General features: G+C 38.4%; 2 protein-coding genes across 7 annotated transcripts in view; one reads left to right on the plus strand and one right to left on the minus strand.

The window, feature by feature from the left end:
* cv-2 (crosveinless 2-secreting protein) overlaps positions 1-11,375 on the plus strand; it is a 36,665-nt gene extending 25,290 nt beyond the window's left edge. Inside the window, exons 3-11 of one of the 2 annotated variants that reach the window (XR_001339086.2) lie at positions 771-856; positions 4,511-4,610; positions 6,172-6,348; positions 6,441-6,623; positions 6,700-6,959; positions 7,883-8,042; positions 8,243-8,831; positions 8,942-9,550; positions 9,701-11,375. Coding sequence is in view for 1 of the 2 variants with exons in the window: in XM_014357941.2 (XP_014213427.2) it covers positions 771-856; positions 4,511-4,610; positions 6,172-6,348; positions 6,441-6,623; positions 6,700-6,959; positions 7,883-8,042; positions 8,243-8,831; positions 8,942-9,350 (1,964 nt within the window). In the remaining variant the exon portion in view is untranslated. Of the gene's footprint in view, positions 1-770; positions 857-4,510; positions 4,611-6,171; positions 6,349-6,440; positions 6,624-6,699; positions 6,960-7,882; positions 8,043-8,242; positions 8,832-8,941 lie in introns of both variants that reach the window. The other variant, XM_014357941.2, reaches the window with a different exon arrangement.
* Positions 11,376-16,625: 5,250 nt separating this feature from the next.
* The window catches only part of Pkc53E (Protein C kinase 53E), a 70,357-nt gene continuing 68,178 nt past the window's right edge, over positions 16,626-18,804 (minus strand). For all 5 annotated transcript variants that reach the window (XM_089596983.1, XM_023390465.2, XM_014359938.3 and 2 more), the window contains exons 11-13: positions 18,614-18,802; positions 17,557-17,697; positions 16,626-17,479 (exon numbers count right to left, since the gene is read on the minus strand). In XM_089596983.1, the coding sequence (XP_089453109.1) occupies positions 17,327-17,479; positions 17,557-17,697; positions 18,614-18,802 (483 nt within the window). In that variant the 3' untranslated portion in view covers positions 16,626-17,326. The remainder of the gene's footprint in view (positions 17,480-17,556; positions 17,698-18,613; positions 18,803-18,804) is intronic.

An 18,804-nucleotide genomic window follows, 5' to 3' on the forward strand; every position in this document is an offset into this window, starting at 1 on the left:
ACGCGGTGACTCGTCGAGGAAACGGAAAGTGCGAGGGTGCTCCGATGACGATGACGTGGTGGTGCCTCCACGCAGTGCGATTACGTTTTGTTGCTCGATGTCTTATACCCGTGATGACAAATCGCGAGCTAAATTGGGTTTCAGGCGTGGGGCTGTGATTCAAACGATTTAAATCTTTTTTTAATCACTGTTGAATCCTGCATGGTTTTTGAAATTTATACAAAATTCTCCAACAACATGGTATACCCCTACATAATTATACCCTAATGAAATTATACAACTTTGTTCGAAATTTTTGTACAATCCTCATGTCAGAAAATCGTTTCGATAATCATTGAGTCTTACATCACTTACGTAACAGACAAAACATTAAAAAACACTTTGATTATAACGAGCATAACATGAATAAAAATATTCTATTTTTCAATGAAAATATTCATTCAAATCTGCCCGATATCAATGAAGCTTCATTAAAATCTCTGTTTGTAACGCGACATACCAAGAAATTTATCGTTCAGATATTACAAGATGTTTCCAAAATAAAAAATAAAAAAATCAGAGATTTTCCTTTAAATAACGTCACGAAACAGAGTTCGATTTGAGCAATTAGCCATTAATATGTATATAGTCACATGTCATGATTTTAGCTCTTACTATTGAAAGAGATAACACAATCAATACACACATATTATACTTAATAAGTAAGACAATACACATATTTTTTCTATTTAACATTTCTAAAATGTGCATATTTTTTTTTTCATTTGTAGGTAGCCGAGAAACTTGCGAAGTCGAGGGTGAAGACTTCACTGTCGACAAAATACCAAATACCAAGTGCTTCAATTGTATATGCAAGGTGGGTGACATAATATACGTACCAAACTTTCAAATAACGTGCATGAGTTAGTAAAAATTTTTTAATCAACCCAAATTTTTTATGGTGACTCGATGAGTCTTATTTTGTAACAAAGGATCTCTTAAATACCACACTATTGACACTTACACGTGACCATCATCAAATACATCCCAACTTAAAAACATACGTAGCGTGAGAAAACATCACTTTAACAGATCCAAATTGGTGTAATATGTTATAACGTACAGCTTATACGCACTGCTGATACAATCTGATGGTCATATGAAAAAAGTTACGCGCCTCTTGCCCCATATTGTGGCTTTAATAACAACTCTCGACTCTTAACCGAATTCCTCGTATCATAATAATATATACACAAAGCAAACTACCTATATTTTGGACCCCTTAATACATATACGTACACTGACACATAAATAATATACCTATAATAAGTACACGCACATCATACGACGACTGTTCGTGACATAAAATCACACATTGCTGGAATTCCCGCAGTTCTATTTAGACCCTAAACATGTACACGTATAGGCATCTACACAATCCATCAATAAAACGTCCTCTTAAACTCACGAGCGAGCGATTCTGTAATTTAACGATGAAGATATGATCGCATACCGCACAGGGCCATCTGCTATGCTACATGTATATACTTTTACACTAAACTATATTATTGTGTACTCAGTCCAATTTTTCCTAAGAAATATCAATTTGGATAACGTTTGCGTGTATATCAACCAAATACACTTCATAAATATTATTAGTATAGATGTGGTTCTTTCGTCTTGCACACTGAGAGAAGAAAAATATAATAAAAATTACTGTGCTAGAATGGTAATCTGGTGGTGTTCGGTCGTCTAGAGACTTTTTACTATTGGAACAATAATTTTTAGTGTTTAGAGCAGCAATTTTTGTTGTAAGTATAGTGATTTTTACTGTTTGTACGAGAGGAATTACTGTCCGGAATGGTAAAAATTAGGATGGCCAAAGTAAACAGTCCCTAGACGGCAGAATGACACCAGATTATTATTCGACCACAGTAATTTTTTATATTATATTTTTCTCTCAGTGCATAGATTGTTTGAACATTACACGATAGTATAGATGATGACGCCTAACGCTGTAAAAAATTGTTCGAATGCAAGCAAAAGTTTTTCTAGTATTATATATCTACAAAGTTGCAAAGACTAGTTACGATAAGATCCAATTGGATTGTCCGTGACTCATTATGTATGCTTGCTCCGCCTAGATTTTAGAGCTGAGAATTGAGGATACGTAAGTTTGATGGCAATTCCATGGTTTTTCCAAATATCTCTATAACGAGCTTGATACAATAAATTTTTTTTCGATCGACCAACCTACATGTATATTGTCCCAATCGCAGCCTGTTCTTCTTACAACTTTAGGTTCGTTTAAAAGACACATGTACCACATATGTACGAGACGAGAGAAACGTCGTTTGCTTTTATGAGGTTTGATTACAAGGTGGGTCTTCAACCGATAGATGAATCCAACCAATTAACGACTCGTTTCATAAATTTTATGACTTGGCTATAGCTAATATCTGTAATTTAGTGTCTCTTTCTTCACGATGGCTTGTTCCCACCACGCATTGTAACAAGTTTCGTCAAGATTTTCACGCTTGTTAAACGCTCAACTATACGCTCTTACGTACCCATGACGTTTCCAAGCAGTCGAACACTTTGAGACTCACTTTGAAATGTCGCCGAAAATTCCAAAGCTACATTTATTCCACACAGCTCGACTGAATGAAGCGAGAGCTTTACAGGGAAATTTTCGTGTGCCTATGACTCATGAGAGTACCAACCCGAGCAAAAAGACAACATAAATATAAACATGCAGTCACACAATTGAATTTTCTTATTAATTATTGGTATACCAACTGTAATTTTTTTCTGTAAAAAAATTTCATTCAGTGATGTTAATACACATAAGTAACGGAAAGTCTGAATCGTAAGCCGGTCTTGTGATGCCGTATAACTCTCGTTGGGGGTGGTTCTCACCCTCTCCCTTTAGAAATCTGAATCACACATCATCGTTCTTGTCATCCTCAGCTTCTCCTTTGGCTTCTATACTACCCTATACATTGTTCAAAAAAGTTTTCGTTGCTTAATAATATACGCATTTTCATTAAAAAAAGACAGTGCGAATAAAAGAAGAAAAAAAAAAAAAAAGAACTACAAGTACACTTGGAAAACAGCAGCAACAACAGCAGACAGTAACGGCGCGTGTGACATAATTATTTGTTATTGCCGATCGATCATTCCCCCTCTCGAAGGAGCTCGAGCGATCTTGGCTCGTCAGCTGAACATCACGTGCGCGCGCCAGCAGTGGCCACAAGTATACGTACGAGCTCGGTCGCGTTGTTTGAGAACAAACGTGGTGTTCCAGTTTAAGATTGTCGTACAAATACATTTTTTTCTTTTCTTTTCTTTTTTTTTTTTTTTTGCTGCTGCTGCCGGTTTTTCTTACCGATCGCAATAAGTACACAAACTCGAGCGCGCGTAACTTCCGTCCGCTGATAATCAATCCTATGCAGTCTAGACACACTTTTCTGGCTCTAAATACAATAAGAAGTATCAAAAGACGCTCGCAAGCTGTACATACAGCAAACGCGTGTTTCTGTAGGGCCGTTTCACGCGTGCCCGGACACTAAAATCCGAAAGAAAAAAGAGATCGTTGGCGCGAATAAATATTCATCTTTTGGATTTGAGAGCAAGCTCGTAATTACATACGAGCCGAGATGAAGCGGCAGTGGATGGCTCAAGGATGCTCGTAAAGCGATCCTCCTTTGCATTAACATCTAAATCGTCGCTAACGATCTCTCGATCTCTCTCTCTCTCTCTCTCTCTTTCTTCTAGCCCGTGTACTTATAAGTAAAGGTATATACGCGACGAACTCGTTAGAAACCACGCGAGAGTGCATACTTTGTTGGTAGTAGTTAAGGAAACCGATTCGATGTCGAATAAAGTTTAATTAACAGCATTTTCCATGGGGGGTACACCAATAACCGCTTTCGTGTATTGTCGAAAGCAAAAATCGGTCCGAGTACCTATACGAGGATTAAAGGGAAACAACGCACGCGCTTGTACACACGCATACATGTATGTATAATCACGTTGTAATGTCGCACACGAGCAGAGCGTTTAACGATTCTTTCCTTGCAGAGGTCGCCGATCGAGGCACACACGTATATAGATACACAGGAGGGAGAGAAAGAAGAGGCCGCGTGGCCGATCATTAATTTACTTACCGATCGGCCGCGCGTGTATGCACTTTATGCGTGTATGTACAATCAATAACTGATTGCACTTGCTCGCTCTCCTTTTTTTTTTTTTTTTTTTTTTCATACATCCATCCGTGTATACGTGTGCACAACACACGCGAAACGAGGGGGCTATAATAGGCGTACACCGCTGCGGTATCTCGAGTGCGTTCGCGGTATTATTTAAGTGAGTTAAAGAGGAAGATAAAAAGTTTAAAAAAAAAAGAAAATATACGAAAGAGCCAGTGGGAGGGACGAGCGCGAGATATGTGCGCCTGAGTTGTTGATGTATAATATATATATATATATATATATGTATATGTATGTATGTATGTTGTTGGCTATTGCAGAACGGCTTCGTCGAGTGCCTGAAGCACCAGTGTCCGAGCATCGAGGGCTGTTACATGCTGCTGGAGCGAAGGAAGGACGACTGCTGCAAGAAGTGCAAAGGTACGTATTAGACGGCCGTGTGTATTTTTTATATGCGTACGTATGGTCATGCCTGTACGCCTCGTATGACTCATTTCTGCACGTCTCTCTTTCCCTTACTTACTTTTATTTCTTCTTCTCCTTCTTCGATATCTTTTCTTTCTTTTTTTCCGTTTATTTATACCTGTACGCGCGTTACGGGTCTTGAACTCCTGTTGTGATACCCGTTGATGGAAAGACCAACGTATATCAAGCCAGCAGTACATATCGCGTATCTCGACAAAACAGTAAATGGCACATGGTTTGAGCTACAAATAAAACCTAAAAAAAGAGCTTAAAAAAAAATCCCCGATCTTTTACTCGCACAATAGAGGTAACGAATCCACGAGCACACCACGAAGCAAACATGGAAAGAAAACTGAAGCAAAACGACACACGCGACGCAGCCCATCTCGGACCGGCAATAATTTTCCTCGCGATGTATAACCCACCGTACTTATATTACACATACACATAGAGTAGTCCTTAACAATGCGCCCATCACGATAAAATCCTATCAGGCGCCGCACGACCTGTCCGCTAATATACTCGCCGCTCGGCTCGACGGTAAATCGAGCCCCTCTCGTGTGTATATGAATCGCGAGGATACAGGATACATATATGAATACAAACAAACAGGCAAAAGTGCCGCGTGCAGGTGATGGTTATACGGGCGCCGTGAGAAAACGTCGGACTGTAAGTACACGTTGCGGCACCCATACATACACACCTGCTCGTAAGGGCAGCTCCTCCCACTCGACCCTGTAAAGTTGAATCACCACGCGCACGTTTGTATGTTTATACGCCAAAGGGATGCTGATTTTCCCCTTCGCGCAGCTCCAAACCGTTATCGTTGCATCGTTGCTCATTTTCATGTTATAGGTATACCTAATGTACTTTTATCCGTAAAGATTTTATTTTATTTTTTAGTTTCCTTCAAACACGTCCAAGACGTCGGAGCTTGGATAAATTAATTCGGTAAAACTACGACAAAAACAATATATTGTATACACGACCCGACTGTTCATATAATATATGGTATACGTACTCACCGATGCTTGTTGCTTACACGAAATCGGTATTAAATTTATCGAAGTTGCAGAGAGGAGCGCGCATCGATTATGCCAATTGTGACGTAAGATTTATAACTCCTCCTTGTTGCCCCTATGGCACGTACGTAACGTATATACAAACACACTGGCGTATGAGCTGAAAACGCGAAACGAGTTCTCCTCCGGCATCTTTGTTCCTCTCTATCTATCTGGTTCTTCATGTTTTTTCCACCACAGCCTCCTCCTCCTTGGGCTCGTATTTTTATTCCTTTACCAGAGGGCATGTTTACCCTTTTGTCGGCGCGGGCAATGATAATTGTTTTTCCATTTGCGCTCGTTTGACGGTGCCACCTGTTCTTATAAATTGACAATCCATGCCGATTAAACTCGGTTTGATGAATCGCGCGTGTAAATTTTGCGCTGCAGCTGGATTACGTGGTAGTAAGAAAAAAATGAAAAATAACAATACCATGGAACTGTTTCGTTTGCAGGATGCGTGAAGAACAACGTGCACCGAGCCTCGGGCACCGAGTGGACGGAGCCGAGCGACCCGTGCAAGATATTCACCTGCAACGCCGGTGTCATCACGGAATCGAGCCTCCAGTGCTACGCGCCCTGCGCCAATCCCATACCCCCGGCTCCCGGCCAGTGCTGTCCCACTTGTGCAGGTCTGTTTGTCCACACGTGTGTTTTCCCACGTAAAAAAAATATGATCACAAAGGAAATCAGAATTTACCCCCATATGTTACATGCTTCGCAGGCTGCTTTGTAAACGGGCAAAAGGTGACGGAGGAGCGGTCTGTCATGACTGCCGAGGATCCCTGCGTGACGTGCAAGTGCAACAACGGCCGGCTGACCTGCATGAAAAAAGCCTGCCCGGTCTTCCACTGCCCCCTGTCCAAGATCGTCCACCAGCCGGGTGAATGTTGTCCCAGGTGTCTCGGTAAGTCCATCCCTTCCCCCACCCCCATCCCCACATTCGTAAGGATGTCGGTCGCTAATTGTGAGGAGGATCGCAGGGGACGGTAACTACATGTCACCGCCACGGGGTGCCTGCATGCTCGGGGCCCGGCTTCACAACTCGGGCTCGCAGTTCCAGCTGGACAAGTGCACCCACTGCTCGTGCAACGCCGGCTACGTTAGCTGCGCCAAGGAGACCTGTCCCGTTCTCGAGTGCAACAGCGAGTACCAGATCAAGCCCAAGGACCGCTGCTGTCCCATGTGCCCCCTCGTCGAGGAGTCCAGGGCATCCTGCACTTACGCCGGCAAAACTTACGGGGCGAGTATCACCGCGGGGGCTATTGTCTTGCTCATCCTACTGTTGGCCCGCCCCTAGGAATCCCGATGCTTGCGTTCATATGCTGCGATACACATTAAGAGAGAGAGAGAGATTGTCGATTGCTTGTGCTTTGCTTGAGATTACTAATACATACTTGTATACGTACAAACTTTCATTTGGTATTATCACTTCACGCAATGTTAATCGAATCACATTACATCGCGCGTGTTGTACTGTTGGGCGAATAAACATTATACACGAGATAGTTACGTGCCAAATTACATTTATATAGGTATAATCATTAGTTTACTAATACGCCATGTGTGTATGTGTGTGTGCGCGCGTGTAAATATATATAATACTAACACCCAAGTCATCATCATCATATATTTGTAAATATCATATGTTTGTAATATTAATAATAACGATAACAATAGTTGTAAGGGATGTATACGCATCTTTTTTTTTTTGCTTATACATCGAGCTCATGGGAACAAACGAACGAATGGAATGAGCTATACTTAAAATAATGCGTCGAGCCGGGTAGGTGTAACAGTAACGAAAAATGAGAAATCGGCTTGAGCTTGCAACAATAATCCTAACTCGAACGAAATCAATTTAACGAAACAGACCACAAAATTAACTAAAAACGCACCACTGCAATATCGCACGAGCCACGTATCATTTAACCGCATCACCATAATACAAAATATGCCTGTTTACCCGCATGTACGTAGAGTAAAAGAGGGGGAGAAAACAGGGCGCATCGACTTGCTTGCACAACATATCATTTTTAAAAAGAAACGCACAATAGCGAAAAAAAAAAAAAAAAAAGAAGGAGGAGGAGGGATTTTTTTAAAGAGGTGCATTATTATTATTATCATCATTATTATTATTCAAACGTTCTAATTTCTCCTAGGCAGGATGGCGAAACTTGGAAGCTAGATCCCTGCAAGTCGTGCGCATGCAAGCAGGGCAAGGTGCGCTGTGCCATGTCCATGTGTCCGCCCTTAAACATCCCCTGTCCGCCGAACTCGCGATTGGAACTGCCCGAGGGCCAATGCTGTCCACGATGCGTTGAAAGTGAGTCTTGCACATTACCGTTTGTTTTTTTTTTTTTTTTTTAGTTCTTTATCCCCCCCTTTCCCCACCCATAAAACCGCGAGCTCGACAAAATTGTCACTTTGTCGCCCGTATGAAAAAAAATGCTACAAAAGCACACCACCCATCATGAGAAAGAGAAAAGAACTGAAACAATAAACCACTCCCCCTGCATGAAAAAGGCGACGGGGTGTGCACCGTGTTCGGCGATCCGCATTACCGCACCTTCGATGGCAAGTTCTACACGTTCCGGGGCGCGTGCAAGTACCAATTGGCGAGCGACTGCGCCAACCACAGCTTCAGCATCCGCGTGACGAACGACGCCCGCCAGACCCGCCACTCCGCCTGGACCAAGACCATATCCCTCAAGATCGGCGGCCTCAAGGTCAACCTCGGGCAGCGCATGCGCGTCAAGGTCAACGGCCAAAGGGTCGAGGTGCCCCACCGGGTGGCTGGCCTCAAGCTTGACATCAACCGCACCGAGGACACCATACTCGTCCACAGCGGCCAACTCGGGCTCAGGATACTCTGGGACGGCATAAGCTTCCTCGAGGTGACCGCACCCACGGCCTACCGGGGCAAGCTCTGCGGCCTCTGCGGAAACTTCAACTCCAACCCCAAGGACGATCTGACGAGCCGGCGCGGCCACCTGCTCACCGATCCCGTGACCTTCGGCAACTCGTGGGCCGTCGGGGCCAAGCGCGTCTGCTCGAGGACGCGGAGCCAGCACGCGCTCCACAGACGCGGATGCAAAATCAAAAAGGACCACAGGTGGGGCTCAACCTTTTCTTTTTTCCTCCTCTCTCTCTTTTCTTTCACGTTGGTATATACAATAAGTACCGGTGTATATATATTCTTGGTGTAATGCAAACCGACGACAGGCTGTGCAACAAACTGCGCTTGGCTACGTTCGAGTCGTGCAATCGCAAGGTCAACCCGGCCATGTACTACAAGGCCTGCCTGCAGGACATGTGCGAGTGCCCGAACGAGCAGTGCTACTGTCAATCATTCATGGCCTACGCGCACGATTGTCACCGGCTGGGGATCCAATTGCCCGCGTGGCGCAAGTCGACGCGCTGTCCCACGGTCTGGGACTCGGCGTTGGCCGTCTACGCGCCCCCTTCACCGCCGTCGACGCTCGTCCAGTCGTCGACCGTCCGCCACGCGGGCCTGCACAAGACGACGCCCCCGGAGACACCGGTCACGGAGCGGAACTCGGAGGGACACCAACTACCGGCCTTCCTGGCGTCCATGACTCCGGCCCAGAGGTGCAAGCACCCCTCGGGCTAGCCGACCAACTACCCCCCTACCCCACCCCCCCTGGGACTCTTTCTGTAATACAGTACAGCGCTGCGCGACTGTATGAGGGGGTATATTGCGGACGGGGCGAGGGGGACAAGAGCGCGATCTACCTACATACAATACTGTTACACCCTCGCTCGACGATCTAACTAGTCACCTGCTTGTGCACACTCGATAAGCGTTCAATGGTACTTTTCTTTTCTTTCTTTTTTTTTTTTTTTTTTTCTACATCTCTACGTGTGCATTTATATACAAGTATACATTTGAGTTGACGATGTTTTTATTTATTATTTTTTTTTTTTCTCCATTTTTATTTTTTATTTTGTCTCTCCTTCCAGCGCACCTTCCAGTATTTTTTCGGCCGGTGAGCGGGCTCTCGCGGCAAACGTTATTGCGTCTCTGCGTTGCGCATATATACCCTACTTGTAATAAATGTAATTACCCCCACGTGTTTACGGCTGCGTTTCGTGTATGATATGGGCTCACGGCTGCGATTTGCAATAATTTTTCCCGGCTTTCTTCAATCCTCATCACAGACAGAGCTGTCCTGGAGCCAAAAGGTGCATGGGCCGGCAGTAGTATGTGTATAGACGTAAAATTGCGTGGATAGCTCTGGGCACAAAAAAAAAAAAAAAAATCTTACCCAGGGTCTTATCGCAGCATTCGTAGCTAATAAACGTGAGTCGCAATTTTTTCCTCAACGAGTTGGTTGTATAGTGAGTCGTGTGAAAATGAAAAACAATTGAGTGATCGTGTACATAATTAAATCGGCAAATTACGCGTGTTTGCTTAGCTGTTAGATTTTTTTTTTTTTCCATCATCATTACTATTATTCTAATTAGTTGCTAATCACGTTACACTACGTATCTATACGTTTGTTCCACTGCGCGAGTTCGCGACAAACTCGTCACACGGGCATTTCAGGACTTAAAAACTAGCTGCTGTATACAAATCGACAATTACATGCGTAAAATTATGAAAAACAAACAAGTAAAACAAATCTCAAAGTCATTAGTCATATAATTTTTCTGTCAAAAAGTATATGTATATGTAATTACATCATATATTAACCACTTGTCATCATTTCGATATACTGGCGTGAATATTTATTTATTTAATCTACATGTGTTCACATGCAGCCCTACCACTCCCTGTCTCGTACCATGTTCCACTGTACTGCCATCAAAAAATGTAAACTAATGCGGTAGTAGAATCCGATTCCAATTCTCGGGTATAAAAAATTTCCTATGCAACGACACTTTTGTGGTCAAGTGTATTATCTGTAATTATCGCAGGACCTGATATTGCGTGATTTTCCAATAAATCGAAAGCAATTATAATAAGGAATGGCAGATGATTATCGTGCTGTTGGCCAAGAAAGTCGCTCTTACTTTCCTATTGTCGTTGGTCAAGCGAAGATGATGCGTTAGTGCTAGGCTGCACCTTATCTCATGTGAATTTCTTCTCGCGTTTGGCCGTCGCGTCGAGTCACACGCCTTTGTCCACCGATTTCATTGTCCTATAATTTAACTTTCTTTGGTTCTTTGTGCGAAAAATCAATATAGGTGACCGAAAACGAAAGTTGTACATACATATAGGCTGACTAAAATAACATTATAAAGAAAATTATACAAATATATATATATATATATTTTTTCATGTTACATAAGTTACTTCAAGTGAATTGTCGATGTATAAGTTGCACACGTGCAGCGAAAATCCATTGTGTATATGTGTGTACTATACGCGTGTTTTGTCCTTAATTTTTTTTGTAATTTACGTATTAAAAGAAACAAAAATCAAGTATAAGTATATGTATGCGTAACAATGTGTTTTGTGTCTATATTTTTTTTTTTCCTATTTTTTTAACTCGTGACAATAAATTTATTTTTATGAGACGAACGAATCAATGATTGATTTTTAATATACAGAACAGGCTAGCGAGCATTTGTGTAAAAATAGAGCAAATAAAAAAAAAATTATGAAACAGGTAATAAAGATATTCGATCATTACCACCTCTGTACTTTATTAAATGTATTCTTTCATTAGAAAAAAATTTGTCACATCATTCAAATGATAGTATTTCACTTAAAAAAGTGACCATCAAGGATACGAGAACCTCAAGTACATTAACCAACATCCGTATACGTATTAGTCTCGCATCACCAAGACTTTTTACTAATTAAAATTTATTGAAAGCACTGGTACCTAATTCTACGTTATTACATGATTATTTTTTTTTTTGACCTATTGTTCAATCAACAGATAAATTACATTAGAGAAAAAGGAAAAATAAATCTACTAACAGTAATCAGTATGATTTTTGAAAAATATTTTAAAAATATATTTGACTGTAAATTGTTAGCTTCAGAATAACGTTTCGCTGGGCATTTGAAAGCAAATTCAGGGGATGGCGCTTGATTTTTTCTTTATGGATAGCTCGACTTTTTACTATGATTTAATAAATTCACAAGACAAAATTAAAAATATGCGTGTGCTACGCAGAACGTTTTTATATCGTTTATCAATTTGGTCGGGGGCGTATTTTTTTACGTTTTTTGTTTGTATAAAGCTCATCGTAAGGGAATTAGAGATATTTTATATCTCGGAGCTTTTTTCCTCGCGAGAATAGTGATGAATTCTTCTTCTTGATTCGATGTTGTTTACTACCAAAGACGTGCGGTCTTTGACTCTTCGCGAACCAGAGACGGAGAAGCTGTTAAGATAATATTATTGCAGATACGCACAACATGTGGGTGTGTAGTATATATGATTCTTCTCTCTGAAGTGTTGAGAAAATAATACTAAAGATTCACGGCAGAAGAGTTTAGATCATTTTGCTGTTTTTACTCCTGTGAGATTAATTTTGTTATTTAACAAGTACAATATCGAGGGGTACGTGGGTTATAGAGTGACAAATTATTTTTTCATTTTTTTTATTTTATTTATTATTGATTTTGTATGATTTTCATCCAATTTTGTTTGATTTTTGGCATCTTGAGAGAGTAAGTATTCATTTTCTTATCAGTACGTTTTTTTTTTTTTTTTTTTTTTTTTTTTTTTGTGAAAATGAGAAGTTGTAAAAGCCTGCGTTGAAGAGCAAAATATTTTATTAATATTACTATAAATTATTTTCACAAATGTTTTTTATAATTTGCCTTAAGCGATCATACTACCATTAATTGTAATTTCAATCGATGGATGGTTATTAAAAGGGCCAATGTATTTTTTTTTCTTTGAAATACGTAGTTATACTTATTGGCAGTAATAAATTTATTGGAAAAGTATTACTCATAATTACATTTATTTTAACATGTACGAGTAAACGGATCGATTAAAATTAATTACTAAAAATGTACGTAAATTAACTTTAAATAACTGATCTTCGATTGAAATTGCACGTTCTACGTATTAGGTATTAAAAGCTATATTATTTACGAGAAGAAAAAGACGACAAGAGAATTTTAATCTCCTGTCTCATCTTCGAAAGTGTCACAGCACCATGAGACGATTTGGTCAACTTTTTAGTTGTGTTACATTTTTCTTTTTTTTTTGTTTTTCTTTTAATTACAGATGATACACGTATTTACGGTACGTTTGAAAAATAATAAATATAGTGTTGAATTTTGACATTAAGAGAGTACAATACATGTGATATGTACTATCGCTGTAATATTCCAAGGAAAAAACTACGTTGATCACTCAATGTGAATTAAAAATATCGAATGTACACTCAGTGCTATAATCTGACTAATTTATGCACTGGAAGACTGATGAGTATCTAATATATTTTTTCATACGTTTTATTACTCCTGAATAATACTATACGCAGAAAGAAGAGATACATCGCAGGAATAGAGTAGCGCATGGATTAAACAACATCAGCTGCTGTTACCGTCGTGGATTATGAAAATAAATAATTAAATTATAGTTGTCTTAAAAACACCTTTTTTTTATTCACGATAATGTATTCAGTTCGACGAATCCTAGGAAAACATTGTAAGTTAACCAATACGGTATTTTTATAAAAATTTCAGTGCTGAGGAATCAAAAAGTTTTTCATCATAATTCTCCTATACTAAACCTTAATCTTTCTACCGTAAACTTTTAACCATAATGAATATTCAGAAATATGTAATGGACACTGATCTACTAACTATCCAATGAGTATTTCGACTGTTGTCGCATATTTAAAAAAAAAGAGCTACAGAAGACTTGGCTTATTCCAAATTCTGACTTTTTTTTTTTTTATACATGATTTTGTTATTTTCTAATTTTGTCACATGGATGTGAATGATACCAAGTTAATATTCTGTTGAAACAAGATATTAGTTTTACTTTAGGAATATTTTCTTCTTTAAAATAAATATTTTCATAATATAAGAAAATATAATTTTTGCTCAAGAGATTATTGGGTCTCAAAAATTTTTTTTTCCGTGTGTATTCGTAAATACATCAAGTTTAAAGTTTCAATACATTCAGGCATAACAGTTGCTAGTTTGAAATTAATTTTATTTTTAGCATTTTTCACGTGGCGTAAGATACAAAATTTGTACATTTTAAAAGACTTTTCTCCGAAAAACACCGATAATTCGTTAGAAAATTGTGTAAGAGTTGAATATCAAATCTAAAGTATTTTTAATTTCTACATAGTTGTTTTACAACGTACGTGTTACATATAAATTCATACAAAATAATGTACACCATATATAATAATAATATATAATGTTAGTTAGGGTATGTTTTTCAGGTTGAATGAGACACGTTCATTAGGTTCATCAAATAAAGTAAAACCACGTCCAGAAATGAGATTATTATCATGTGTTGTAAATTAAATACACATTATAAAAAGATAATTCATACAAGAGCGAGATTCATTAAAATCAATGGAATATATACTTATTTGGAACAAACAAAGTATTTTGTAGCCCTGACAAAAAAAATCTGTGAGTAAAGATGTATATCCTATATACATATATTATCCATTTAAAATTTTTGTCTCAGCATATGTCTTTTTGACTTCTCTCTATAGGATTTCTCGATTACTAATTCTTTTTTTCTTTTTTCTTTATTAAAAGTCACATGTATATTCACAAAAATCGAAGATGACTAGATGTATTTTTATTATATATATGTATATGTAATTATAAACTCGATCTCTAAAGATATAAACTTTTCAATGATAACAACATAACTCTAATTTTAGTTTGTATCATATCAACAATTTTTATCGACGTTTTTCTTAATTTTTTTTTCTTTTTTTTCATAATCTTAAATTATATATTAAATATTTAATCCACGTAATTAAATTAGTTTTTCTTTGCAGTCATTAATAACATTATTAATAGTATTTACAGTAAAAAGAGCACAGACCCAAGGATTGTCAAATTACGTCTGAATATAAAGTATTTATGACACATTTAATGTTATTCTCGTTTGTTAATTATACTTTACGAATTTTTTTTTCTTCATGTCTAAGAGTCAAAACGTACTTATATTATCAAAGCTTACCCACATACAGATACAGACACACTAGAAGCGTCATGTTTTACAAGTATTCAAACTGATCCTTCAAACTTTCGTTTTTCATCATCTTAATTTTCCCTAAACATTTTTAATTCCATGCATTAGCAATCATCGTGTAGTTTTTCGCAACAAATGTACGCTGTACTTAACGATAAGCACATATACGTATACATAAAATATCTCATCGTCAACGTACCATATAATGTTATATACCTTATCATGTAGTCTTCATATTTTCTGTCATAACATTTCAGAGGCGAGTCACGAGCTTCAAATGAACACAAACACGCTATCCAAGTGATGTTTTTTCCTAACTTTTTTTTTTTGGTTCGTCGAGATGTTATTTTTTTCAATTTGTTACTTCTAAACCGAATTATAATCAAAAAATCATCTCATTTGGCGTATGTTTACAACAATGATGTTACGTATATTTAGTTTAGTCGTAAAATTTGACACATTTTCAATTTTTTTTTTTTTATTTATTTTATTTTTTTCTTCATTTCTTAATAGCTAAAAATAAAAAATCTGTCATAGGAGTCACATGATCTCGAGTCTGAGATTCATAGTTATTCAATTACTACTTTTGATTATTACGCTTGAGTCTTAATTTATGCTACGTAAAACAAACATAAAATGATTTATCGATATTATAGAAATTACGTCCAAACGCTTATCCGCGTCTAGCACAGTGGAGAAATTATACGATCTTGGATCCATACAAATTTTCGAATACGTCATCGCGTCTTAAAATTCGCAAAATTAAAACGTATGCGTTACATTACGTCGTAATTTTTCGATTTGCAACTCTTTCTTTCACTTTTCCTTGAAGTCGATATATTTAAGTGTACATCGTAAATCTATATATATTCATTTGCTAATCATGTTTCCTCGTAATATCCATAGTGTTAACGAGTATAAAAAGAAGCACCTAATAGTTTTAGCCTGTCACCTCTTGTACTTATAATATAATTATCTTTTTAATATTTTTTTTTTTTTTTTTAGTTTTAGCACTATGGTTTGTAGTAGTCAGAGTTTGTAATAAGGTTGTGAAAGTTGTCAGCGAGAGAATCAGCTTGTAGAGAAAAGGAGCTCGTGATGGGGTCAGAAAAATGAGAGATTGATAGTCTATGCTACGTTTTTTTTTTTTTTTTAAATTTTAATTTTTACCTACTCTCTATGATTTTTAAAGACGAAATAAAAACTCCTTTCTCTTATTTTTCTTTGCTTTAGCTGATCTGTATTACGATGTAACTCCTCTAAACGTCAATTTTGCACTGTTCCCTGGTCAACATTATCTACACTTTTGTTTTGTTCTACGCACTACTGCGAAGAGTTGAGCTGATGATATATATATATATATATATATACTTTTTTTCAGGTGCAACGTTAACGAAGTATATGGTTATACATCGATCATAATAGAAACATGGTGTATATTATACGTATTCACATTTAAATATCTTACTTTTAGTGAATTGTGTTTGTTTTGTTTTTGTTTTTTTTTTTGTATTTTTTTTTTTTTTTTTTTTTTTTTTTACTCGCAATATAATATGTTTCGTCAATCATTCATTCGATATTATTTTATAATATATAATAACTTTGGAAGGCGACAGTAGAAGCTACTGAAGTAAATGCATTTGATCCGCTTAAAATTACATCTACCCGAGAATCACGTTTCAACGTACCCTTTCGACTTGTAAACTTAACGATCCCACTCGACATCCCATCCCATTCTCTATGCCCTTCGTCTTGTCGCATAAATAAATAAAAACACAAGTATCCCCATACAGGAGACACAAAAACAAATTGACCCCTGATGTCCGATTCGCGTCGTTTTTAATACGATCAAAGCTCACGCCACTAATTTTTCCTCCACTCGTCATCGTCCCTCTCTTTCCGTATTGTTTGCGTGATCATAATGCGCACGTATCCCATTCAAATGACACCGAGAAAGCCTCGCCGTTTGAAAAATCTCGAGAAAACGAGGCGGAACGAGAGATAGACAATATACTTAGAGAAAAATTGCGCTCGGCGCCATGCAGTATTATTCAATAATCACACGTGTACTCGTCATTTGTTGTGCACGCATTATTGTATTTAAACATCGATTGAATTCGGATACTGTAACGATTTTCGCGTTTCCCTACACACGCAAGAGAGAAAACTCTAGCGACACCGATCTTCGTAGTCACCGTTCAACTGCTCATCTCTGCGGTATACGTTCAAGTATAGAGATACATAAAAGGTATTGGTCTGCGATACGAAAGTCGACAGTACAACCAACAGTGGGGTGGGTGGGAAGGGGTGAGAGGGAAAGCACACCGATTTCCGTGATTTTGGTCTGCTCGTGATGCTTCGACTTTCCTTTTGGCATCGAGGGAGTGAGGGTGTAAGCTTTTGGGTTTAGAAAAAATGGGTGGCGAACCGCGCAAGCAGCTTAGATGTACTGAACGAATTCGGGGTTCAGGAACGAAAAGCCGAGGAATTCCGTTTGGTCGAGGTTCATCATGAAGAGCTTGTCCGTTGGCGTGAGGTCCGTCTTCTCGGATGTGAATTGCTTGTCGAAGTTGCCGACGTCTCTTCGATGTTTCTGCGGGAAAAAGTGGATGAAATGGAAGATTGACTTCACGAGGCAAATGGGCAAAGTGAAATAAGAGAGACACTCACGATCTTAGGCTTGAAGGGTGGCTGGACCTCACGATTCTCAAGCTTGTCCCAGTCGATTCGCCGGAAGAACGCGTGGGTGCGCACGTCTTCCTCACCATGGGAACCACAGCCCAGTCTTTTGCTCGGGTTCTTTGTTAGGAACTGGTTGGAAGAAGATAATTACAGAAATTAATCATCATTTACTTTTTAACATTTACTCGAAAAAAAAAAAAAAAAAAAAAAAAAAAAAAAAAAAAAAAAAAAAAAACTATCAATTATTATTATAACGTGTGTTTACTAGCAGTGCAAAGTAATCGTGTACAATTAAAAAATTTATTTAAAAAATGACCCAAGATGAAAAATTCAAAATTTTTAAATATGTTTCTGCGGTACAATATAATTTTTGTATTTGTCAGGTAAAACATCAGTACTGGGTTTAAAGAAAGCAGCTAAGAAGAGATAGTAAAGAAAAAATCCATTCGGAATACAAGGGATACGGGATCGAGTTTGATGGGAACAGCTATTCTGCGTTTTTATTTATTTATTTATTTTATTGAGACTTGGTATATATATATTCAGTGTGAGCGTTAATAATCTCCCAGGAGCCACGAAAAAAAATTAATTAACGCTCATAGAAACTAGCATTTGGTTCGGTGCACGTTACCGAACACGTCTGACCATACGCGGATTGTTCTACTGAAAAACTACGCAACCCCATAACAAAATTTTTTCTGCTGCAAAGGACTAGTCTAATCATTTTTTCTGTATTTTAGATCGCTTAATCTAAATCTTCAGTCAGAATCAAATTGTATTAGGCCTAAAGTCAGCATATCCAGTGTGAATCATGTGGAAAAAAGGAGCTGACTCTGATGGATTTCGATTCAGCGATCAGATATTCGCGTATGCAGGAAATGGCCAGTATAGCCATGAGGATCGAGAAATTTCCTATTTGTGAGGCTGCACAATTAATCGAATATAACTTTAGTGAAAGATATAAAATCGAGAGTCACAGCTTGGACAAGTAAAAAAATCCAATCGCTTTCTGGATGAAAATTTAAGCAAACTCGACAACTCTTACCCCCTTGCTCGCCTCCTTGGCTTCCTTGGACAGGCTCTTCGGATAACTGATGTTCTGATCGGTGATGGCAGCGAATAGCTCCTCCTCATCCTCACCGTCGAAGGGTGGCTGGCCGACCAGCATCTCGTAGAGCAGCACTCCGTAAGCCCACCAGTCGACGGATTTGCCGTAGGGTTGATACAAGATTATCT

The sequence above is a fragment of the Copidosoma floridanum genome, unplaced genomic scaffold, assembly GCF_036245765.1.
Source record: "Copidosoma floridanum isolate Cflo_tuat_1 unplaced genomic scaffold, Cflo_Japanese_pri ptg000030l, whole genome shotgun sequence".
Classification (NCBI taxonomy): Eukaryota; Metazoa; Arthropoda; class Insecta; order Hymenoptera; family Encyrtidae; genus Copidosoma; species Copidosoma floridanum.